The sequence below is a fragment of the Herpailurus yagouaroundi genome, unplaced genomic scaffold (assembly GCF_014898765.1).
Source record: "Herpailurus yagouaroundi ecotype Mexico unplaced genomic scaffold, PumYag 28, whole genome shotgun sequence".
NCBI classification, from domain to species: Eukaryota; Metazoa; Chordata; class Mammalia; order Carnivora; family Felidae; genus Herpailurus; species Herpailurus yagouaroundi.
The window spans coordinates 10,684,093-10,709,203 of record NW_024412376.1 but is presented as its reverse complement, the minus strand read 5'-3'; the positions used below and the strand labels follow the sequence as shown (position 1 = coordinate 10,709,203).

The window sequence follows — 25,111 nt, the reverse complement described above, 5'->3', positions numbered from 1 at the left end:
CCCTCAGTTTCTATATAAAAACCATTTTTTTTATTTTTTTTTTTAATTTTTTTTTATTTATAAAAAAAAAAAAAAAAAAAAAAAAAAAAGGAAATTATTTAAATGATCAACTGAAGAAACCTTAACTATTTTGCTATTTTGATGATACATTCACTTCAGCCTTAGTGTGGTGGGTGATTAGATAAAGGATCACCGGAGGGGCAAAGGGAAAGGGAAGGTCTGTCCACCTGTGCACGCCCTCATGCAAAATTACCGCAACTCTGTAAGACTTAAACTAGGAGACTCCCCCTGGGAGCCTGGTCATGTCCCTGGGTGCAAACACAGCCCCCTAGTGGTCCTGCTCAGATTTGCTGTGTGGAGCCACATGTCCTGTGCGGAAGGCCCTGCAGATGGAAACGAGGCTGCCCACGTGGTCCTTCTGAGTCTCCTGCGTGAAGCACAGCAGAGGACACAGTCGGGGATGAGGACACCCACCTCGGTCCGGGAGGATGACGGCAAGGAGGGCAGGAGATCATCCACACTCCCAATAAGCTTCCGCAGGGTCAAGCCCACGTTCTGCAAGAGAGAGGGAGGAGGGGGACTATCACTTCTTGCTTTTTGAGAAAGCTGTATTTCCCTCCCGGGCTGGTATGTGCCCTCCGTGTCTACGGGGCACTAAATTCCCTCTGACCGCCCTGCGCTAAAGGGAGTCTTTCTGAGAAAGTCGCCTACTGGGCAGACGAGGGAGCTCGACGCCACCGCCCTTCCGCCCAGGGTCAGAATGAGCAGCCTCCGCCTGCCCCGTCCACATCTCTCACCTTCACCACCACCACATAGCCCTCGGGAGGCAGCTGACAGAGCTCGTTCTTGAGATCCAGCACAGCCCGCACGAGCTCCATGACATTGAGGTACACCAGGTCGTCGGTCCGGTCCAGGTTGGCTGTGGGCTGGATGGACTGGGGGCGGGGGGAAGTAAGCAGCCAGAGGGGAGGGTCATGAGTCTGGAGGACACTGCTCTTCTTTCTTGTGCAGACGCTATTGATGCCAACGTGGCCACCAGCCCAGTTTGACAAGATTCTTCTCTGACATAACAGTGCCCTGTCCTGGGGATGCATCCCCTCCCTTCTGCTTTTAGGGGTTCTCAGATTAGAGTCTGCTAGGGAGTCTTAAAGCAAAAAAATACTGCTGGCTGGCCTCACACCAGACCAACAAAACCATCACCCGGGTTTGGGGGCCAGGTGGTTCTCAGAGCTCCTTGGATGATTCTAATGGGCAGCCAAGGCTCACACCCACTGTTCTAGAATGAGGAACACCAGCTACAGTAAGAACCGTGTGGGTGCGGGAAGCCAAGGGGGCAGCTTGAGAGAGGAAGGGGGTCCACACGTCCTGCTCCTAGGGCTGGGCCAATGAGCTTTCCCGCACATCAGGGAGCGAGCACGGGAGGCAAGGAGACTGGGTTTCCCCTTGCTTTTTCATGAGTTAGCTGTGTGGCCTTAGACAAGACACTTCTTCGCTCTGGGCCTCAGCTATGTGAGGATACAGGACTGGATTATTTCTGAAGTCTTCATAGCCTTGTGTCTCGTGGAACCCTGATTCAAACTCATCACCAGCTTCGGCAAAGCCAACACGTACCTGAGCACCCAGCCGCGGTGGCTTCTGTGGGGGGCCCGTGAACTCCGCTGCAAGGAGGAGGGAGAGTGAGTGGGGGGGGGCGGGGAGGGTCTGGGCACCCTGGCCCTCCCCTTCATACCTGCTGCCAACCAAGCCAACGTCCTCTCTTCTGCTACCCGGAGCCCCCAGGGAAACTAAGCCCGAAGGTGTTTCCAGGAAGGTGCCTGGGTAAATGGGCTCTGGTCCCCCTGGTCCTCCCATAGTCAAACACCACTGTCCATTTTATAGAAAGCAAAAGCCAAAGTTGCAGCGGAGGTGGAGTCCTCGCACAGACATCCCAGCGCCTGCTGGACATACACTGGCCCCCGAGGAACAGCACGCACGCTGGCCTTGATGGTCACGGGGAAGAAACTTCACTCTGTGAAGTAACAGGTGGCTGTGGAGCCCCTGACCTGGTGCCAGAGCAGCTCCTGGGGTAGACTTGTGATGATTCCCTAATGGTCTGCTTTGAGTGTTTGGGGTTCAAGGAAGTGAAACGGCAGGAGACCCACACTATTCGAAGTTACTTGACCTTCCTATGCCTTGGTTTCCTGTCCTTTGTAAAATGGGTGTAATGACCTTTTTTTTTTTTAATGTTTATTTATTTACGTTTCTTGAGAGTGAGAGAGAGCGTGAGCAGGGGAGGGGCAGAGAGAGAGGGAGAGAATCCCAAGCAGGCCCTGTGCTGCCTGAGCAGAGCCGGATGCGGGGCTGGATCTCACAACGGGTGAGATCACGATCTGAGATGAAATGGAGAGTCAGACGCTTGGGGCACCTGGGTGGCTCAGCTGGTTAAGCGTCTGACTCTTGGTTTCAACTCTGGTCGGGGTCTCACAGTTTATGAGTTTGATCCCTGTGTCGGGCTCTGTGCTGACAGTGCAGAGTCTGCTTGGGATTCTCGCTCCCTGTCTCTGTCCCTCCCCTGCTTTCTCTCTCTCTGTCTCTCACTCAAGATAAATAAATAAATATTGAAAAGTCAGCCACTTAACCGACTGAGCCAGCCTGGCGCCCCGCGTAACGATGAATCACGCCTATCTGATAGAGTTGCTATGGGGTCAGAGCTAACATTTGCAAGCAACTTGGGCCTGCGCTTGGCTAGTGGTGACTTTCCTGTGACTGTCGTCATTGTCACTGGTTGCTCATCACCATCACCATGATCATCAGCCTCACCCTCCCTAGGATGACAAAGATGAGCCTGGCTCACTGCTGACTCTCCCTGACCCCCCCTTCAGCAGCAGCTTCTGGAAAGGCCCTGTGGGCTTAGCCGCCCCTGTCCCCTCTCTTCCATCCCTGGGGCCCTCTCTCTCTTTCATCCTAGGGGCCTAGGGAAGAGAGGCATCCTCTGGGAGAGGCGGGCGGAGCAACTTTACTATCCCTGCAGGCAGCCTCCAACACAGTGAGGGGGAGATAGGAAGAACCACTAACATCTCCAAATAAATGCAGAAGGAGATACACTGAAATGAGGGCTGAGGACCCCGGCAACAGAGGGAGACAAGAAGAGGCCTGGGCAGGGAGACAGTGGGGGCGGTAGATGGAGCTGAGACTAAATACCAAATCCCAGACGGGCCCTCTCTGCACACTCTGAACTGAAACAGGCAGAGTTTCTTAAAATGGCAAGCAGATTCTGCTGCTGTCTGCAGTGGGCAGCGAGCGCGGATGGGGGCTCCACGCAAGATGTCAAGCAGAAGTTCCTGCCAAAAGGAAGAGCTCAGACACTTACTATAGCCGGCCTCCTTCTCTGGGGTCTGGAAGGGAGGAGAGAGAACATGTCACCAATGAGGTTCGCAGGACACCTCACCCCCCACCTTGACCTGTTCCCCACGCCCTCAACTGTGTTCTTGGAGGTCAAAGCTGCAGGGGGACACCGGCGAGCTCTTGTCCCAGGGGCCAGGAGAGCCCTATGGCAGAGGAAGGATGCACTGTGGGTGTCGATCAAGCGGGAGCTCAGGAATGGAGGTTCGTGGAGATCCAAGTAATGGGAGAAGTCAGGCTCCCGAGGTGAGAGGCAAAAAGGGAACGGATGGGCAGGCAGGGGGCCTGGGGCTGGGGGTCCCGCTGTCTCCCATGCCTTCCCAGGCCTTCGCTTTAAGGCAGAACCTTCTCCCCGTGACTTACCAGCGGGGACTTATCGTTCATGTACACCATGGGGTCCTGCAGAGGAGGAAACCAAAGCAAACGACTTAGGATTCTAGAACTGAAAACCCCAAGGATGCATGGAGGGCATTCACTCTCATCATCCGGGCAGGCAAGAGGACACAGATGGACACGGTGGTGTGGACATGGCTCCCATTCAAGTGCCTTTATCAAATTGTGCTCAGCAGCGCTGCGGGTGGTGGTGGGAGGGGGGTATGTTGGGGGACCGAGGGGGCTGGAGGGGGGGGGGGGGGCGAGGGGGCGGGGAGAAGGTGGGGGGCCGAGGGGGCGGGGAGGGGGCGGGGGTCCCTCCCCGCCACGACTAGTGGCTTCTCACCAAGGATTTCTCCTCCTGCCTCAGCCACTGGTAATCTTCCACCATCTGCTTCTGCTGTTTGTCCAGGATCTGCCTCATCTTGAGCCTCTCGGCCTCCCATAGCTGCTGGGCCTCTTCTCGGCTGCTGGGTCGGATGAAGTCCTCCTCCTGAGAGGTCAGCGGGGAGACAGGAGAGGACCCGATGAGTCCCGTGCCCAGGCCCAGGAAGGGCAATCCTCAGAAGAGCCTGTGGGAGCCACGAGCCTTGGCCTCGCCAGCTGCTTTCTCACTGGAAAGTTCTTAAATCCGCAGCCGTATATGCACACAGTTATTGGATCCGTCAGCCCCGAGCACGTGCCCCTGCTGCAGTGTAACCTCGAGCCCGAGAGCACAGCACTGAACATGCATTGTATTTAAACAATGGCTCGATCTGCTAATACAATTTTATTTTCAAATGACCACCCTAATGTTATTTTCTCAGTTGGCACTTGTCGTGGCTGCTGTCACTTAATAAATTAAAAAATGCAAAGCCAGTCTTCTGGAAAGCCTTGGGTGCCTATCGTCACCCGAACACCGTGGCAGTGGGTCTGGAAGCCCTGAGGAGCTGTGGTGTGGCTGCAAAGCTGTCCATACAGGGTACAGGCTGAGGGAAGGGGCAACGGCCCGCGCCCGTGTGACCGCGTCTTTTTATGAAAACATACTCTTCACTATTTTTTAAACATTTATGTATTTACTTACTCATTTACTTATTTATTTTGAGAGAGAAGGAGAGACAGAGTGGGGGAGGGGCAGAGAGAGAGAATCCCAAGCAGGCTCCATGCTATCAGTGCGGAGCCCTACTCGGAGCTTGATCTCATAAACCGAGAGATCATGACCCGAGGCCAAAATCAAGAGTTGGACACTCAACTGACTGAGCCACCCAGGCGCCCCCACAATGTACTCTTTTTTTAAGCTAGTAGCTTGGGTTATTTAGCCAAAGGCTAAAAGAAATGTATGAACTAAAAAAAAGTGGAGAACAAAACTTAAAGAAATATGGATCTATAGATATGCCATAAATGCTTCCTTTCCCTGGCTTCATTAATCTAATCTCCATCTTAACTTGTTTAAAGGGCTTCGGAGCAATAGTTTTACCTGCTATTTCTTTTTTTTTTTTTTTTAATTTTTTTTTTCAACGTTTATTTATTTTTGGGACAGAGAGAGACATAGCATGAACGGGGGAGGGGCAGAGAGAGAGGGAGACACAGAATCGGAAACAGGCTCCAGGCTCTGAGCTATCAGCCCAGAGCCCGACGCGGGGCTCGAACTCACAGACCGCGAGATCGTGACCTGGCTGAAGTCAGACGCTTAACTGACTGCGCCACCCAGGCGCCCCTTACCTGCTATTTCTTAAACAGAAGGTACTACAAGGGCACCTGGGGGGCTCAGCTGGTTAAGCTACTGACTCTTGGTTTTGGTTTGCGTCATGATCTCAAGGGTTGTGAGTTCTCTCTCTCTCTGTCTCTCTTTCTCTCTCTCACTTGAGATTCTGTCTCCCCCTCTCTCTGCCCCTCCTCTGCTCATGCTGTCTCAGTGTCTCTCAAAAAACAAATAAGTAAACTTAAAAAAAAAACCCATTTTAAACAGGAGGTGTTACATGTTTTCTTAGTACTTCTTTTCCCTTAATCTTCCCCAGGGTTCATTTACATCTTTTGCTTTTTTCTGCTGTACATGATTACCTTGGCCTCCTGGACTCATGAGTGCCATATGTCATTTTTTCGATTGCATAAAGCCCAGGGTGTGCTTTGTCCGGGGCAGGACCTTTCTATGGCATTCAGACCAGCGGCCTCCTCAGATCCTCGCTTTTAAAGTGGCCATTTTACATACAAGTCACTTGCATAAATTGCTAAAAATTATTCTCTATCTACTTTAGCAAGCCGTAATCTCTGCCAAGCCTCTAAAAAAGATTTTCCCAACCAAACCCTCTAAAATGCACTTGAATATAACAACACAGTTTCAAATTAGTTATACTTCCTAGCGCTCACTGAGTTTCAATCACGGCTCTCAATTTCTAACCATACTTCTCCCCCACCCCCACCCCCACTCCGCTGCAAGTTACATTTCTTGCTGAAATATTCTTTGTTTGTTAATCCATTCAACAACTACTTATTAAGCAACTACTATGTGGCAGGCATAGGGCTGGGTGCTGGGAGGGCAGTGATAGTAGAATATGCAATGTCCCTGTTCTCATAGGGAGAACTAAGGAATAGTTAGCCAGGACTTTCTCCACCTCAGTACCATTAACATTTGGGACCAGATAATTTTTTTTTCTTGTAGGAGGGCATAGAGAGGCAGACAGAGAGACAGAGGTGAGAGAGAGAGAGAGAGAGAGAGAGAGAGAGAGGGAGAGGCGGTGGGGGGAGGGAGAGGGGCAGAGGGAGAGAGAGAGAGAATCTTAAGAAGGTTTCACAATCAGCACGGAGCCTGATGTGAAGCTTGATCCCATGACCTTTGGGATCATGACCTGAGCCCAAATCAAGAGTCGGATGCTCAACTGACTGAGCCATCTAGGCGCCCCAAGATAATTCTTTTTTTTTTTTTTTTAATTTTTTTTTTCAACGTTTATTTATTTTTGGGACAGAGAGAGACAGAGCATGAACGGGGGAGGGGCAGAGAGAGAGGGAGACACAGAATCAGAAACAGGCTCCAGGCTCTGAGCCATCAGCCCAGAGCCTGACGCGGGGCTCGAACTCACAGACGGTGAGATCGTGACCTGGCTGAAGTCGGACGCTTAACCGACTGCGCCACCCAGGCGCCCCAAGATAATTCTTTATTGAGGAAGATTTCCTGTAAATTGTAGGTTGCTTACCAGCAATTCCACCCACTAGATACCTTTGGCATCTCCCCAGTTGTAACAAAAATGCCTCCAGACATCTCCAAATGTCCCCTCTGAGGTAAGATCACCTCAGCTGGAGGCTATTGAGTTAGACTTTATTTTAAGACAAGTTTCAGGACATAAGAGTATTTTATAATCATAGAATTGATAAAATAAGTAAGATTGATTTCAGAGGCTGATGCTCCAGAATGAGGGTATTTGAAGGTTATAAATACCCATGGTTAAATGTCAACACCTGCAAACACAATGGTATGGCTGCCCCAGGCTATTGGCAAATAGTAACACAGGAGCTAAGTGTAAAATATTGTGACTATCAAGCTAGGAATCTCAAGGTAAGACGAGGCTAGACTGAGAGAGACCAGATGCTGGTAGAAGAAGTTAGTAGTCAAGAAAGCACTGTGTAGTTTTGTAAGCATTAAAAGAAAATTCCCAATACTCAAATACCTAGGGTGCCTCAAGTCTGATCACCATCTCATCAGATATTTTAACATGTATTGGAAATGTTTTTCCTATGACTTAAAATTGCATAATAAAACTCAAGGTGAACATTAGATTTTTTTTTTTAACATTTATTTATTTTTGAGACAGAGAGAGACAGAGCATGAACAGGGGAGGGTCAGAGAGAGGGAGACACAGAATCTGAAACAGGCTCCAGGCTCTGAGCTGTCAGCACAGAGCCCGACGCGGGGCTTGAACTCACGGACCGTGAGATCATGACCTGAGCTGAAGTCGGCAGCTTAACCGACTGAGCCACCCAGACGCCCCTGAACATTAGATTTTTAACAATTAATCACTTTAGGGCTTACTTGCCTACACGGTACCTCAGAGATTCCTATCAGGTAATGGATACTTACATTGCTGGTCACTTTTAAAAGGAATCGGGTTCTGGTGGTACCTTAAAGTGACTCTCGCAAAGCTGTGAGTCCTTCCATATTTTGGCTACCTGCCTCCCATCTTGTCAGTCTTATTTCCATATCCAAATGCATCCTCCTATGTTCTAGCCAAACAGCTCCCGCACTTGCCCTGTGGCTTCACATCACTCAGTCTTGGCTCCTACTGATTGATGACTCTTTCATCCCCCATATCCCAGTTTCTTCCTGTCCAAATCTTCCCCATCCTTCGAGGCCCAGCTGAAAAAAAAGAAGCTGCAAGCTGTTCTTCTCTTTGACCTCCCACTGCACCTTTGCATTACCTCTGTGCGCCACTCCCAGCTTTATGGCTTGCATCACAGGTAAGTGTGCATGCACCCGCCCTATTCCTTCTGGCCGCCTGGAAGCTCACTGAGGGCTGAAGTCTCTCGTTCTCCCTTCAGCACCTAGGACAGTGCCTGGCTAACAGGTCCTGCACAAAGTAGTAGTTTATTGAATTTTATTATTAATTTAAACCGCAATTGTGGTTTAATCCTTCAAGAGAAGGATTGCTGCCATCCTGACCCTGGTGTGGAATTCTAGATTCCCAGATGAGTAAGGCAATAGAGTCAGTCAGGACAAAAAATAGTTTTTGTGGGAAAACCGTCTCTGATTTTTGTTAAATGCTTTCAAATGCTTGACGGGAAGCCTGTTACACCTTTCCAGCATTTTACCTGAAAGAGGTTTTCTCAGTCTTTTAGATGTATACCATAAAATGGATTTTGTATTTTTTACTTTTTTTGTTGTTGTTTACTGAAAGAAATGTTCATTATATTCTTTTAGGCAGACATTCCTTATGGCAAATACTTCCAAATCCCTGACACAAAGGCCTTTTTTTTTTTCCTGCTTCACGGTCTGTCTTTATGGAACTGAACAAATTTCTTATGGTGAAGCAGGGATTAGATAAAGGCAGTGCCACCCTGGAAACGTGCAAAGTAGTTTTTTTTTAAAAGGACACACTTTAAAGCAAAATTCGCTAAAACTCAACTACAAATAGAGTCAAGGACAGGAAGGTGGAGGAACTGAACATTCTAAATTATAGTGCATGCTTAAAACTTCAGTTTTATTATTGTTAAGTATATGTTAAGATATAAATTGGTTAAATTAACATAAAAGGGGAAAGTGAGCGAGGTCAGGGGAAATTTTAGTCCACGATAGATCTTGCTGCCTAGAATTCTAAGTTATCTTATGCATTTAAAAATTTTCCTAATTTGAGAATAATAGTACAGAACATGTCAACATACTTTCCTCTATTTTTCAAATCTATTGGAATAAACGTGTAGTTTTCCCAAAAAACTTTCAGAGTCAAGTATACTGAGCCTGAGGTATCACTCTTGCGTACAGAGATAGAACTAAAATAATGCATTTGGTTTGTTTTGTCACATATCAAGACCCAGTTTAGTAAAGTATATCAAATATTCATGCCAGCTGACCATGGCTCCATTGAAGGAGAAGATGGGTGCTGAAAAGGGGCAGGTGGGCGTCACTTTTATATGCAAAGCTGCCTTTTTTTTTTTTTTTTTTTTTTTTTTTTGCAAGACTTGACAATCAGAAGCCAGTCCACAAGACCTCACTGGCAGTTATAACAAAGACATGACTGGGAAGGGTGGCTTAGCCCCACACTAACCCCCAAGCTCCTTCCCACACAACAGCAACTTTTACAAAAGCAGCAGAAGTAGAGCCACAAGGAAGCCTTTCCATTGACTGAGGAGAGATTTAGCAACCTAAGCAATCACGCAGGAAGGGCAGAACTGGGTAGAGCCTCCTGGATCTCCGGCACCATCAGGTTTGGTTGCCATCTGCCCACAAACCTCCACACCACCCCAGGGCTCAGGAAAGGGGAGCTTTGACACCGATTGCCACAGCACCAGAGTATGGACAGGGGCAGGTCCAGGCCAGCTGGGTGTCCTTGAGAGCAGAGCCGGGTTTGGCCCCCAGCTTCCAGTGTGTTTGCAAAAGAGAGGGCATCACAGAGCCCCTTGGTGGGCTGGCTGGTGCATTAAAGCATGGAGGGCACCTCCTGACCCTGAGGATGTAGGGTTTCTGGTGGCCCAGACGCCTCCCTCTAGCAGCCTCCTCAGTTCGGGTTAGGACCCAGCATGCAGAGCCCTCTTACCCGCATGCTGTGGCGCTTGAAGACATTGTGCCGATGGAGAGGTGGGGTGTGCAGCGAGTTTACAGGAGATGGATACTCCATAGGGCTGGTGAGCGTAGGTGAGCTGGCACACAGACCCTCAGGGACCTATTCAGGAGAAGCAAAGAAGCACCAGGCACAGGGACAAGGCAAGAAAGTGGACGATTAGCTGCTACAAACATGAGCACAGAGAAACATTAATGGACACCATTGGAGAAACAGGACTTGCTCTTCAGGAGCTAATAAAGAATGTGGTGTAGGCATTTCATTGGTCTTGTGATAGGGCAACACACGTGGCTCTTGCCTAGCATCTGCACCACCGCTGTGGCCTCTTTTTCATCTAGCATCCAACCACCATGATGCTCTGCATACCATGGGGTCCACCTATGTTACTCACCTACTGAGTCCATGTCTCTGCCTTTAGGACTCTTCAGAAAAGAGCTCTGTTTCATAGTCATGTTGCAAACTGAGAGATATGATTAGCCCACAGAAATATGTGTGTGTGTGTGTGTGTGTGTGTGTGTGTGTGTGTGTGTGTGTTTAATCATTATTTTAAACATCACACAAAAAGGTATGATGCTTTTTAGGAATATTGCTTCTGTCTTCTGCATCAAGATTTTTTTTCTTTACAGGACAAAAATGTATCTTGCCATTGTATCTAGTTCTTGGTTAGCCTTGTTTTGGTACTGGAGCATTTTCCTTGAGAAATATAGGACCATGGGACAGCACATTTCTGTAAGGAGTACCAGGTAAATAGATATTGTTTCTATTGGTTGAGATGCTCCATTGTTGAGCAGTGACTCTGAGCTGAGGGATGTAAGAGAAGAAAAGAGATGGGCCTTGGCTCCCTATGACTGAGATCCAGGACTGAGACACAAGACAGACATTCTCAGACAGGGACCAACAGCTTGGGAAGATCCCATGTTTGGTGATGATGGAGGTGTGAGGAAAGCTCAGATGGAGACTGGTTCTGGCCACCTGGGTTCTGCTCAGGGCCTCTGAGGGGAGCCCCAGGGAACAACTCCATTCCCTGGGGAATACCAACTGTCCCCAACTGCCTGAAATTCCTTCTCAGAAAGCTTTCTTCAGGGTAGGGGGCCGAAGAGGCCTTCAGCATAGAGAGGTAGCTGTAGGCAGGCACACAGAGAGCAACAAACACTATGGACAGAGGTAAGTCTTAGCTGAGGACAGCCTGGTAGAATTGCATTTTGATATCTGGCACTCTGAGTTCAAATTCTCTTGTGGGTACCAAAGAAGAGTCAGTGCAGGCCATCTCCTAATAACCCAAGCAGGTAACGGCTACTCCTCAAAGGCACAAGAATGGAATTTCAGGATGGCTTGAGATAAGAAATGGCCCCAAACTTTCCCGGCCCTCTGGTTACATGTTTACCTGGAACTGCAGCTTGGGAGCCAGAAGGTTGGTTTGTGGAGGGGGTCTATACTTGGGCCGGCTGGGCTGGAGAGAAATCACAAAGATGAGTCAGTCCATGGCTCTCTCCCTGAGTGACCATGCTCATCAAAGGGAATACTAGATTGGACACAGGTCAGGCTTATTCAGAATGAAGGAGACATGAGGGGCAAAATTATCATTAAAACCATTTGCATTCACTTATTGAGCACACACTATATGCTGAGTGATAAGAAGGTACAAAGAAACCAGTCTTCCTGTCCTCCTGGGGGCCATCACTAATTGAAGGGTTTACCAATCTCTGTTGTGTAGCTTCTTTAGATATGGGAATACCTGTCAAATCAGCTATCAAAAGCCACATACTTTCAGAGGTAACAAGTCAGCGAGGCCTCAGGCACTGGCAGGGGCTTCATGGAGGAAATGAAAACTGAGCTGGGCCCTGACTGAGGGAAGGGGCAGGGCATGCCAGGCAAGGGGGACAGTGAGAAAAGGTCCTGGACCAGATAGGACTTTGTTATGGACTGAATGTTTGTGTCCCCCACCCCCAGATTCAGAGTTGAAGCCCCAACTCTTAGTGTGATGGCATTTGGAGGTAGGACCTTTGCAACATAATTAGGGTTAGATGAGGTCATAAGAGTTGGGGCTCTTGCTCCCTCTGCTGTGTGAAGGCACAGTGAGAAGGTGGCCATCTGTAAGTCAAGAAGAGAGTGCTCACCACACAATGAATCTGCCATCACCTTGATCTTGGACTTCCCAGCCTCCATACTCAGTCTACTGTATTTTGTTATGGAAGCTTGAGCTGACTAATATAGGCATGGTCCCTCAAAACCCACCCACCTAATGGCATGGCAAGCAGGGCACTGGATTCTGAGCCTAGAGATACCATGTAGGGCATGTACATGGAAACTGAACATAAGGGATTAAGGGACACTCCCCATTCATGTGCCCTCAGGGAAAACACCAGAAAGAAAAGTGGTCTTTTCTTTGCACCAGAAAGGAACAGGGTGGTTCCCTGCCCTAGCTTCTCTCTGAGAGGTCTGCTGTCTTGGGTCTCAGATCAAACCAGCCAGGGGACCCATGTGATGGGTGCTGAGTTCAGTGCTGATGGACAGTTGGGTTGAGGGCCAAGAGGACTATTGGAGTACATCCTGCTTATGCTGGAGGAAAAGGGAGGAGGGTATATAGGCCAAGACGGGCTAGATGGGGACCCAGTTCTGCTTGATTCACAGGATCCATGAGACCAGGGCTTTGTTTACCTTGGGTGGGGGTTCCTGGTAGGCTGTGGGCTCCAAGATTTTGGGAGGTCGGTAACGAGCATTCCTTTCCTGCTCTATAGCGATGTCCTTCTCCATCTGATAAATGTCACTGCCAAGGAGTCAGGTCAGATAAAGAAAGAGGAATAAAGTTAAAGATGCTCCTGGGACCTCTTCTCTGCATTCCTTCCTCAGAAGCCCGGAGAGGCCCAAAGAAGGACCACTGGATCCCATTTCTGTTTCCTCTGCAGAGTGGCCAGGGAAGACCCCTCTGAGAAGGCTGGAAGATGGATCCTGAGGCTGCTCCCCCAACAGTGAAGTTGGGAAAATCACGTGAATGGATCTATGGTGGGGAAAAAGTCCTTGGAGAGCCAGTCCAACAGGGTAGTGCAAGCATGTCTCCCACCCACCTCCCCCTGCATCTTGCCTTCCTGTGCTTACTATTGGCACCAACCCCCTATGTAGATTTCTGATATCCCAGCCAACTTCATAACCAAGGCCTGTGTTCTACATCTCTTATATCTCCTATTTTTCATTAAATCTCCCATCAACACATTCCTGGTATATATTAATGAGAAATGGCTATGGATTCATTCCTGGGTTAGCTATGCGCATGCTTCTTGCCTTTCTTACCCAATCCGGTGGTTCCCAACTTGAGAGTCACAGACCCTAGAGGACTCTGGAGTGATTACAGGGAGTCCATGAATCCACATGTTCATATGTGTACCAAGTATTATGTGCTACTGAATATACACTATTTGGTTTTGTATTTTCAAGTGTACAAGCAGTATGTTATATATTATATTAAAAATTCATTATATAGCTTAGTACATTTTGCCAATCAATAAATTCTGAAAATATAACTATTGTTACAGGAAGGAATTTTCAAAGTTTGACATTAAATGGGCTCTTCTTTCCGCCCCCCCCCCATTAGGAAACACTCATCAAATCCTTTCTTAACTCTAATGGAGGACTGCCAGGCTATAGCTTGAGCAGGGGCGGCGGGGGGTGGGGGGGATATCCTGGGGTCTTTGGGGTCTTCAGATATCCTTCCAATTATACCAGAAAGCCTGCTTCTAACTCCATCCATGGAGGAGGCTGGCCTTGTTCCTCTAATAGGGCATGCCTCTCAGCCCATGGAGAAGCACCTGTCGTAGCTCCCCGTGGTTCTCAAGCCCCCAGGGTGCATTAAGACACCCCACCCCCCCACCCTCATCACCCCAGAGCTTTGGCCCTTTCAAATTACATCTTTCAAATACTTTTCCTGGAACACTTTGGCTTCTCTAATTTGACCAAAGAGATCAATCTAAAATTAATCAGGAGTGTCAACGAAGGGAAAGACAGGTACAGAGAGGTCTTTTAAGCTGTAGGCCTTACAGACCGTGTTGGAATGCCCTACAGACAAACTCAATGTCATTCCCACTGCCTTAGCTTGGGCAGTTTCAGCATACCCCTTGGGGTAACTCCCCAAAAAGTAGTTGCCAGGAACTATTTTCTTTCTCTAAAAAATGCCAATGTGTTGACTGCAGTGTTTAAAGCCATGGTGTTTTGAATGTTAATGAAACACTAGATTCCCTAATGCAGGGGCCAGGAAGCTATTGCCCACAGGCCAAATCCAGCCCCCTCACCTATTTTTGAACGGCCCCAAACTAAGAATGGTTTTTACATTTTTAAACGATTGAAAAAAATAAAAAGAAGAAATTTCATGACATGTGAAAATTATATAAAAATTCAAATTTCAGTTCCCCCAAATAGTCTTACTGAAATCCAGCTACACTCATTTATTTATGTATTGTCTATGGCTGCTTTTGAGCTATAATGGCAGAGTTGAGTAGTTGTAACAGAGACCATATGGCTTGCAAAGCCCACAATATTTACTATCTGGCTGTTTACAGAAAAAGTTTGCTGACCCCTGCCCTAAAGAATGCCAAAAAAAAAAGTCAGACCACCCAGGGAGGAGTTGTCGGCAGGGAGGCCACCAAGAAAACAGGGAGACCCTCTAAAATGTATTCTGACAGCACCCTTCACCAGGGACCTCCCAGTACCCAGAGAATAATGGCTCTTGGGTGAGAGATCAGACCTCCAGGCTGCCAATGCTCCATTTAGAAGGGAGAGGCGACCCATGGGTCACTGTCTTAACAGTCAAAAATCAATCACTGCCTTCTCTACTATCTGGGAGGAACAATCAACTGCAGAGAAGAGGCACAGGGTGCTACTGGGGGTGCGGGTCGCATGCCCGAGCTGGGCCTCCTGTAGGGCACACCCCATGTCTTTGTAAAGAGCACAGGTATGTCAGTGAAAGTCTGGTTCAGACTTTGGGTTCTAACCTAAAAAATATTTTTGGAGCACTTACTAGGAGCTTGAGGTTGAGACATATCGAGATGGTGAGGCTTACCCAGGCTCACTGTGTCTGATGGTGAACTCAGTTTCCCTCCCCTGGCCTCTGGCAAGCTGCTGAGTCTCTGTAACATGTACTGCACCATGCTTCTGCTGGGAGCACCAGTCATTTCCACTTGGATGCGTGACTCCGTGTTGGTCAGAGGGGAGGTCCTGGCGGCAAGTCCCAGCCCCACCCGCCACTGCCACTGAACCTGAATTCTCTCATCCGTAAGGTGGCCAACTGCATGTTGCTTAAGGAAATACATTGTAAGAAGGGCTCTAGAGGAGACTGGCTCTCTGGGGGCCCTGTGCCTGCAGCCCCCCACCCCTGCTCCATGGTCACCTGAGGTTGCACACGAGCTCAGTGAAGCGGGGCCGCTCACTGGGGTCGTAGTCCCAGCAGCGAGTCATGAGGGTGTAGAGAACAGGTGGGCAGAGGTCGGGCTTGGGTAGCCGGTCCCCCTTCTCGAGCACCCCGATGACGTCCTTGTTCTCCAGCCAGAAGAAGGGCTGCTTGCCAAAGCTCAGGATCTCCCACATGCATACAGCTGAGGGCAGGAGGAGAGGGCTCAGGACCTGCTCTGGGGAGGACTCATGCGTGGAGAGGCCAGTGCACCCCCCTCAGGGAAAACTGTGGCAATCAGACCTCCCGTGTTCCCTAGCTTCCCCCTCTAGCATCCCTGGGGGCTCACCGTGGTGGTCCATGGAGGGACCAATCACCAGCATCTGCAAGTGAACTAGGGCTCGCCTCCCTACACCCCGTTCCGATGAAGCTATTAGGTTTTGTGGGGCCAGGAGGAGGGGGCAGTCAAAGGCATGTCATTGGGACTCCACCAGTCCTTCTCATAGGAGGGAGTGAGGCCTCTATTCGAAAGCTGGTGTTTGAAGCCTAGCACCAACACTTGCTGCCTACACGATCATGGGCAAGCCCCTGGCCTGCTGAGCCTCAGTTTCCTTATCTGAAAAATGGGAATAATAATAATAATGAGATTTATTGGGCTGGCTGTGGAGAACCGAGAGGGAAAATCTATGTGGCTGTGTGCTCTGTAAGGGTCTGTCCATCTATCACCTGGTCTTGTTCTTACCTCTCCCTTTTCCTCCTTCTGAGAACAAACCTCAGAGTTTGGCTTTGAGGATGCCCTCCAGAGCATCCCCACATCAGTCCCCGGGGCTGGTTGGTGGAGTGCATGCTCCCCTCGAGCCTTTTTCGGGAAGATGAACCAATACTGCCCAGGCAGGCCCTTAGCCCATGTTGCCTCCAACCCACCACTAGTGGTGGGACTTCTGAGACTTCTCAGGGGCCACAGCAACAGAGAACCCTTGCAACCCAGGGGTGGGGGTCCCGACCCCTGCCCCCGGCACCCCCTCATAGCCTGGTCATGGAGGGGAGAATCAGAACCCTTTCCCACACTCTGCTGAAACTCCACTCACCAAACATCCAGACGTCACTGGCTGTCGTAAAGCGGCGGAAATTGATGGACTCAGGGGACATCCACTTGATCGGGAGACGAGTCACAGAGGCTTTGGGTGGGCAAAGAGGTTTAACAGGGATTATTTAGGGAAGAAAGAGCCAGAATTATCCGGAAATACAGCCTATTCTCCAGAGACCCTTGGCCTGCCTGGGCTTGACCAACTGTAGTCTCTTTCTTTCTTTCTCTTTTTTTTTCTTTTTTCTTTTTCTTTTTTTCCCTTTCCTTTCCTTTTTTACCCCTTTCTTTCTTTCTTTCTTTCTTTCTTTCTTTCTTTCTTTCTTTCTTGTCTTTTTCTTTTCTTTCTTTTTTTCTTTTCTCTTCCTTTATTTTGGCTGCAGAGACTTCTCCAGGGACAAAGCAGAGGCCAAACTCCCCTCACCTTTGTAATATTCCTCATCCTCAATGTACCGGGAAAGGCCAAAGTCCCCCAGCTTCACACACTCAGGGGAGGCCACCAGGATGTTTCGCACGGCGATGTCCCTGGGAGAGAAGTGTGAAGGTTCAGAATGTTTCAGAGAGACAGAGACAGACAGATGGACAGACAGAGAGATAAAGGGGAAGAGTGCTGGCCACAGTCCCAGCCTCTGGACCAGAACAGGGCCACTTCTATGGGTCAGCCCTTCCCTGACCCACTGAGTTGACTTGCTGAAGCCCTGCTCAGGCGGGAGGCTAGACTGGCCCTCAGGTCCCGCCACACACAAAGCCCTCCACCATCTCCCTGTTGAGCTTTCTCTCCCATCACCCCTTCTCACGTGGCTCCAGTGTGAAGCTTATTTCAGGTCCCAGGACTTGCTCCACATGCTTGCCCTGTTGGCTATATCCTGCCCCCTGCCAGGGAGGGAGTCGCCCTGCTGGTTCTTCAAGCAACTTTCCTGATCACAATTATTCTCCCATTTCTGCAACTCCATAGGACTGTTGGCTTTTGTCATGACAGAAAGCAACAGCTTGTAAATACCCTTCACGGAGCACGAGGACAGCCAAGACCACCCAAATGCTTTACACATTTACACAACACTCTGTGTTGTGACATGAAGACCCGCAGGCCTCCCTGGCACAGAGGGGGAGACAGGGGCACAGAGAGTGGAAGGAGCTGGCCCAGTAGGTTCCCTGTGCGAAAAGGGGTCAGCCCAGGCAGCCTAACCCCAGAGCTGAGCTCTCACTCCTCCACAGGGAGAACTCACTGACTCAGTTTACCTCATGTTCCTGGCATCATTTCTAACCCCAAACCGGCTTGTCTGCTTGCTCCTCAGAGGCAGGCTCTGTTCCCTACCATTTGTCTTTATTACTGTAAAGCTGATTCCAAAGCATGATGACTTCACCCAAACAAACAGAGGAAACAAATCATTACCCCACCACCTGCACCCCATGACTATTTACATCTCGAATTTTCCCCTCATGCTATGAGGTAAGCTCCACAAGGAAAGGGATTTTTGTCGGTTTTAATTACGACTTCATCCCAGAGCCGAGGACGGCGCCTGCAAGCACAGGGTAGAAGTTCCATATGTGTTGAATGAGTGAATGGAATGAATGAATGAACGTTTATATCCCCACACCTTGCTTTGCACAGTAACACCCACAGGGCCACGTATCCCACGTTCATGGTGTGGGATTGAAGAATTCACCTGCTCGCCCCAATGCTTTGAGAGCACCCCCCTTTGTCTCCTCCAGGGGATCATATCCCTCCTGGTTGGGACCTTCTTTTCAGGGAATAGGAACAAAGCTGGGTGGAGAAGGGGCCACTCCACAGCCAGAGGGAGACTAGGACTTGGCAGCTCAGGGGTTCTGGGGACCAGTGCGGGGCCAGCTGCTTGGGCTGGGGAGGGCCCAGACCTCAGGATCTTCCAGACACTGCCCAAGTCCTGTCCCCTGCCCAGGCCATGTGTCACCAAGCAGGTGAGCCTGAGGAAAGCAAGCTCCATGCAAGTGGGGAAGCGATTTCTTAAAACCCACAGGGAAGCGGGCTAGATGCCCTGAGTTACAATCAGATGCCCAGCACTTTAGACTACTCTTAATAGCAACGCTGTGAGACACATATCGCCATTTCACTTTGCAGATGAGGAAATGGGTTCCCAGAAGATGCTCAAGTTGTCGCATTGAGGACCAAAGCTGGGCTTTCAATCTTTGTCTCTGTGACTCCGAAGTCCTGCATTACCCCAGCCTCCCTGGGTCATACGAAAGAGACCAGCTTCCTCCCCAAGCCCACCTGTGGACACAGTTGATGCTCTCCAGATAGGCCATGGCCTTGCAAATCTGCAGGGAGTACAAGACGAGAGTGAGCACCTTCAGGGAGTTCTTGTTTCGCTCTAGGTAGTGGCCCAGCTGTAGGAAGAGGGAAAGTGCTGTCAAGACCTTGGCAGGTAGCCTCCAAGCTCTTCCCAGGCAAACCTAGGTTGCTAAGATGTTCCAGAAACTTCCTCTACAAATGATCTCTGGGTTGTTTCAGCTGAATACAGAGGGCAGAAGCTGGGAGCTTAGGGCCCATGTTCTAAATGCATCCCACCCACAGGCCCTGCTCAACAGTGGCCCAGCTGTCACCACAGGGTTCCACTTCCCCCACCTGCAGCTCACCTCACCATAGGGATACAATTCCATGATGATCCAGGTGGGTTCCTCTTCAATGATGCCGATCAGCTTCACAATATGAGGGTGGTCAAGATTCTTCATGATCACTGAAATTGGGGGCAAGAGGGAGGGGCCAAAGGGGTGCTAAGGTCCAATATGAGAAACACACTGTGCTGTCCCAACTGGGATAAACAGGGAGTGAGACCCCTCCTCCCAATGGAGGTCCCTGCACTGTTCGTACCTTCCCCATCCCAGCTTCCAGGCCCCTCTCCCATCCTGCAGGTCTGTGTGGTCCCAGGGGTCTTTTCTCATGCACAGGGCTGTGTCACTCTCCAGGGCACACCTACCTGCCTCACTCAAGAACTTCTCCTTGTTGTCCAGAGTGCAGTCTTTCTTGCAGGTTTTTACAGCTACGTTGATTTTCTCCCCTTTCTGCAATGAAATTCTGTTCAGTGTTGCCCCTCTCCCCCACTTCTGGGCTGGCCCAGTGCTCAGAAGAAAGTGTCCCCTTCCTGGCATTGCCATGGTTGTCCCGCAAGCTTGATTGACAGCCGAGGGAAGACAGACAGCATCTGGGCCTCTGGGGCTCTGCAAGGCACAGTCCTCCCCTTCCTCCTTCTTCCCCCCCCCCCCACTCTTCTCTCCACTCCTCTCTCCACTTCTGACTTCCTCACTTCTTGACCAGGGTATGTCAGGATGAGAGAGAACCTTTGAGACCCAAGCCTCTGGCCGTCTAGATGAGGACACTGAGGCTAAGGGCCTGTGCTCTGCCCCATGTCAGTAGTGGTCACGTGTAGATCGCATGCAAAGCCTCTTTCTCTCTCTTTGTTGTTGGCTTTTACATTTCTGCTTCCTCTTTTCCTTGGCCCCACTCTCTTCAGGGCCCCAACCCACTGGCAGCCTCAAGACTAGCTCTTCCCTCAGCTCCTGCTCTTCCTCTTCTCAGAGCTGAGTTTTCTCACGCCTCCCCATGTTTTTGCTTGCCAAGGTTCGGCCAACCCTTCACCAGGTCCTGCCTCCATTTTGCTCCCTGGGATTGCTATCCTTCTGGGAAATGACTCTGCTTCCAGCACTCCTTGGGGATTTCAGAAATACTGCAAATGCCAAGTGAATGCAGAGCCACACATCATGGTGGCCGCTCCAACCTCACAATACGTGACCTCCCCTTTGGCCTATGGAAAAGTGGGAAGGGAATGTCAGTGAAGAGTCTGGAACTTACATGATTCGTGTAGACACCTTCGTAGACCTCCCCAAAAAAGCCTTCACCAAGAATCCGATTCAGGACTACATCATCCCGTGTGACGCCATACTGTGGGCCTGGGCAGATGGAAAGAACAGATGGTCTCAGGGCACAGAAACCGCTGGTGCCCCTGGGAATCTGAATATTTGCAGGCCCCAAGGCCAGGCTCTGCTCCGTTTCCACCCAGGCATTGCCAGACCTCTCAACAACATCTCAGCTAAGATCCAGGGGTTGGCCTGGGTAAGGAGTTTTAGAAGGCTCCATTATCTCTGACCTGGGGAAAAGCCATCATCACCCTGTTCTCTCTGCAGGCCAGGTCCCATGTTCACATTCTTAGGATCCCCACACACATCACAGGCATGCAAAAGGTCAATAGTGTGGGAATAAAACAATAATCTCAGCTTTCAAATCCAAGGTGTTTCACTCAGGTTTGTCTCTGTCTGAAGCACACATGGGAGAAGATGCAGGAAAGGAAGGAAAGAAAGTCCCCTGTGGTGTCCCCACAATGTCACTTCATAGGACCCTGGCTGTGGCCATTGTGGTAGGGTCAGAGATCTACCTCCGGGCCTTCGCAGGGTCTCATCGGGAATCTCTGCATAGATGTCTGATTCTGGAATGACAGAAAGAGAACATCCTACGGGTAAGATACCCTCAGCAGGCACCGCCAGGAATCAGGCACGTGGCTCCCACATGCAGGCCAGCAAAACCAAGGCTGACATCCCTGGGAGGGGAGGGGAGCCGGGCAAGAACTGGGGCTTCTGTCCCAGGTTTCGGCATGGCCACAGAACCTAGGGCACCTTGACTTGAATCCCTGCTCACTGCTGCCAGATTGCATCATTTAAAGCAAGTTAGTTAGTCTCCCTTAATCTGTTTTTCTTTCTGTGAAATGAATGTTTCTGGGGAATGCCATAAAGATCAATAAAATAATACCTATTATATATTTAACAAGGTTAGGGACTGGATGTTTGTATCCCCCCCACCCATTCCTATGTTGAAGTCCTGACCACCAGTGTGAAGGTATTTGGAGGCGGGGCTTTTGGGGGGGACTAGGTTGAGATGAGGTCAGGAGTATGGCACCCCCATGGTGAGATTACTTCTCTGATAAGAAGAAGAGAGACTAGAGCTCTCCATTTATCCACCATATGGGGACACGGAGAAGGTGGCCATCCACATGCCGGGAAGACAGTTCTCACCAGGACCTAGCCCTGCTACCACCTTGATCTTAGACTTCTGGTCTCCAGAACTGTGAGAAACACATGTCCGCTGGGAAGGCCCCCAGGCTGTGGCGTTTAGTATGACAGCCCAAGCCAAGACAAACACGGTGCCATGTACTAACTGTTGAATACACGTTAGCTATTGGGATTCATGACATTTGAAGCCATCATTGAGAAGTCATAGGGGAAGTCTGCTTTCCTGGAGCTTGGAGGGAATCTTTGACAATGTCACAAGAGCAGGTGGAAGGGAGGCTCCGGCACAGGAGGACAATGGCAGACGGGCGGCTTACCTATGCTGAAGCTCTCTGAGAGATGGGGCTGCTGCGCCTCCAGGTTTCTGTAGGAGGAGATGGGAAGGCAGGAGCTGGTGAACTCAGAGCCTGGCAACAGGCCCCCGGGAAGCCCACCCTCTCTCGCCCACCTCTCATAGAGGCCAGCCCCACTGTGTCCCCTGCCTGCCTGCCTGCAGGAGCAGGCTGTCCTGATGACACCAGGCTGGGAGCATGGACCAGGCTGCCGGAGGACAGCAGCATCCCTAAGATGATGCCGGTAGCATTAGGACACCGGACTACCCCAGCAAGAACTTACAGGGTGAAGTTTACTGGCGAGAAATCGCCACTTGTGATGTGCTGGGGTTCCAGTGTTCTCCCCTGGGTCCTGGAAACCAGAAACCATGGGTGGGGCCTCCCTATTTGTTCTGCCTTCTCCCAGGAAGACACAGGCTGAGTGCAAGGCTTGTTTGCTGCCTTTCTGTTATACTCACAGTACGGGGATCTGGGGCAGGCTGTTCCGCTTCTCACCATCTGGGGAGAGGGCAGAAAGAGGGGCGCTGGAGCCAGGGACACAGAGTCCTTGATGGATGGCTGACCTCACTGCTCCTATGAGCCAACACAAGGGAGACCCCTTCCCGCCATTCTGTATCTTCTGAGAGTCAGAGCGGAAGCTAAGTAGGCCTTTGGCCTGAATTAGAACACTCTTAGTAGAAGAAATTCTCAGCCTTCCTTCTGCCACCACCCACGTGTTCCAGCTCGGACCCCTGCTTCCGATCCCAAAATAGACAGATCTTCACAGGAGGGACAAGTCATGTTCCAACACTAGCTTTGATCTTCCTGGGGCCACAAACATCTCTGCTCCTGATGCCAGCTCCCCAAGCTGCTTTTGGCCAGGGCCTGCAGCTAAGGACCCAGGACGGTCCACAGGGGGTATCCAGGAGGGTTGGGTGAGCACCTCCTCACACTTCCAAAGCCTCTTTGTTCATATACTGGTCAATGGCTTAGCTTCTCTCGCTCTGCCACTGGGGGCTTGTGCCACATCTGCCCATTGGGCCAGAGTGCCTTTAAATGGAAACTCACCTTTCTTGGGATGAATGATGAGAGAGCCTTTGTGCTCCCCTTGAAGCCGGCAGTAACCATCCACCAGGTCAGCCATGTTCTCGGCCTCTGCCAGAGAGGAGGTTTTGATGGACAAAGACTGCAGAGAAGAGACCAGCCAAGTATGAGACCTGAGACCCTTGGCTAGAGTCTGCCACACAGGAATGGAGAAGAAACCGCACACTCAGAAGGAGCAGACAAGGCCACCCTTCGTTCCCCTGTCGGGAGTCCCTCAGCACCGCTGCCAGGGATTGTATTCCCCACAGCCACCAGGGGGCGCTCCTGCCACCCCTCCCCACTGGCAACATTAAACCCTGGGAAGGCCAGTTTTGCTAGGATTTATTTTGGTCTCTAAGTGCGTAGCATAATGTCTTGTACCCAGTAGGTGCTCAATAGGTAAGAGCAGAAACTAGGAGAAGAGGGAGCGGGATAGAGGACAGTCAGATGAAAGGAGAGATAGACAATCAGTTTGCAGTTTGAGTTCTCTCTCTCTCTGATTATTCCACCCACAAAAAGCCCAGGTTCCCAGAGGTACTGTTACTGAGTCATCATTCACTTGTTCAGAGTTAGATCTCTGATTTGTGACTTGATTTCCGGTCACTTCATCCACCCTAAAAACTCGTCCAACTTATTTCTTGACATTTTTAAACAGCTTTGCTTCCTGATACATGTCCTTATAATTTTATTGTCAGCCTGGTATAACGTCTGAGCAATGGGTGCAGTTTTCTTAGTAAGATCCCAGAAACCAGGCTGGCCTGGGCAAGAAATCCCAACCTGTAGCTGCATCCCCTTGTTTTAGAGCTTCCAGGTGTCCAGAGACGCTCACCTGGGGGGCACCTTCAATGCCCAACTGTAGTACCGCCTGGCCTTCCTCCAGTGGGAGGCACCTGATGGACTTGATCTGCTTGAATTCAGCTAGGCAGGTGGGCTGTAAGAAAGCAGGGGGCCCTTCAGACCATCCCACTCCTGGGATCAAGCCTTGAAGATTGGTCAGTATGGCGGGGGAGGAGCTGCAAGGAGGTCCTGCATGGAGGAGAGACCTGCAAGGAGGTCTCTCCATGGTGTGAAGAGAGAATCAAAGACTATTAAGGCAGGAGGGATCATCTGGTCTAAGCTCCTCACTTTGCAGAAGAGAAGAGGAGTCTAGGGAGCCAGGAGTTGCTCACGGTCATATGCCAAATTGGTGATAGAGCCGGGACTGGACCCAGGTCTTCTGCCTCCCAGAAAATGATTGTCCCGTCTTGCCACTGCAAGATCAACTTTTTTATCTGAGCCAGAAGAGCAGTGATAGTGCCCTTCCCTCCTCTCCTCCCCACCACACCACCCTGCCGCCCAGGGTGCAGGAGATGGTCACGGGGAAGTAAAGAACCGTCTGCTCCATGTCCCAAACACTCTCTCTACAGCTACTCAAACCAAGGGCCTCTCTGCTCTCAGCAAGGGGCAGGGATGACTGGTAATCAGGACAAGGTAGGAGGCAGCAGAGAGGGGGAGACCGCTCAGCCTAGGGGTGGGTGCAACCTGCCCCCAGTCTCTCTCTACCTTTGCGTCTTGACTTGTCAGCTGGCGGATGCCCTTCGGGCCGATGACCAGGTCCACAGTAATGTTCCATCCTTGCTGGAATAAAAGAGGAGAGAGGACCGTTGCTTCAGGTTTGTCTCCCTCATATTTCAGAAAGTTGAAAAACAAAAAGTTCACTAATTTAGACACAGGCCACTCTGTCTCCTGTGCCCTCCAGCTCCTTCGATCTCAAAACCCTACCGTACGGACTCCCCTCCTCCCCATACCCTGCCTACTCTGCCCACTTCCCAGATTTGTAGCCAAGATTTCAGTTCCCTTCCTCAGGCAAGCAGTTTAACATTAGTTGCATTTTAGGGCATGTCAGCAAGGCCCAGTTGCTCGAGGACCTTTGCTTGTGTGTATTACTTCGAGCCAACACGCCTCTTCTTGCCCCCAAGTCGGCCTTGTGGGCCCCTTTCCCGAGAGGCCTGGAATTTGGGTCAGGGAGAGAATAAAGAGGATGTGTCATTACAATGAGTTCACAGCGATAGGTCTCCTGGTCGATGTTGGCAAAGCCCGCGAGGGTGTTGAAGAACTTCATGACACACTCCTCCTCCCTGAGCGAGGCATACTGCTGGAAGGTCTGCTGGATCATCTTCCGGAACTGCTTGGGCTGGGGGTGGAGATGGTCAGTGGTGAGCCGGCCCTGCTCCTCCAAGCTCTG

General features: G+C 50.3%; 1 protein-coding gene across 5 annotated transcripts in view; it reads right to left on the bottom strand.

The window, feature by feature from the left end:
• The window catches only part of PTK2B (protein tyrosine kinase 2 beta), a 126,657-nt gene that overhangs the window by 2,749 nt on the left and 98,797 nt on the right, over positions 1 to 25,111 (bottom strand). For 2 of the 5 annotated variants that reach the window (XM_040463216.1, XM_040463437.1), the window contains 24 exons: positions 24,920 to 25,060; positions 24,430 to 24,504; positions 23,717 to 23,818; positions 22,873 to 22,990; positions 22,284 to 22,323; positions 22,109 to 22,177; positions 21,811 to 21,857; positions 20,866 to 20,916; positions 20,286 to 20,383; positions 19,414 to 19,498; positions 19,073 to 19,173; positions 18,708 to 18,823; positions 16,884 to 16,984; positions 16,464 to 16,553; positions 15,376 to 15,580; positions 12,657 to 12,765; positions 11,383 to 11,448; positions 9,975 to 10,100; positions 4,100 to 4,246; positions 3,745 to 3,780; positions 3,350 to 3,374; positions 1,612 to 1,658; positions 798 to 935; positions 475 to 555 (listed from right to left, as the gene is read on the bottom strand). In XM_040463216.1, coding sequence (XP_040319150.1) covers positions 475 to 555; positions 798 to 935; positions 1,612 to 1,658; positions 3,350 to 3,374; positions 3,745 to 3,780; positions 4,100 to 4,246; positions 9,975 to 10,100; positions 11,383 to 11,448; positions 12,657 to 12,765; positions 15,376 to 15,580; positions 16,464 to 16,553; positions 16,884 to 16,984; positions 18,708 to 18,823; positions 19,073 to 19,173; positions 19,414 to 19,498; positions 20,286 to 20,383; positions 20,866 to 20,916; positions 21,811 to 21,857; positions 22,109 to 22,177; positions 22,284 to 22,323; positions 22,873 to 22,990; positions 23,717 to 23,818; positions 24,430 to 24,504; positions 24,920 to 25,060 — 2,214 coding nt within the window. The remainder of the gene's footprint in view (positions 1 to 474; positions 556 to 797; positions 936 to 1,611; positions 1,659 to 3,349; positions 3,375 to 3,744; positions 3,781 to 4,099; positions 4,247 to 9,974; positions 10,101 to 11,382; positions 11,449 to 12,656; positions 12,766 to 15,375; positions 15,581 to 16,463; positions 16,554 to 16,883; positions 16,985 to 18,707; positions 18,824 to 19,072; positions 19,174 to 19,413; positions 19,499 to 20,285; positions 20,384 to 20,865; positions 20,917 to 21,810; positions 21,858 to 22,108; positions 22,178 to 22,283; positions 22,324 to 22,872; positions 22,991 to 23,716; positions 23,819 to 24,429; positions 24,505 to 24,919; positions 25,061 to 25,111) is intronic. The other 3 variants (XM_040463360.1, XM_040463287.1, XM_040463515.1) reach the window with 3 other exon arrangements.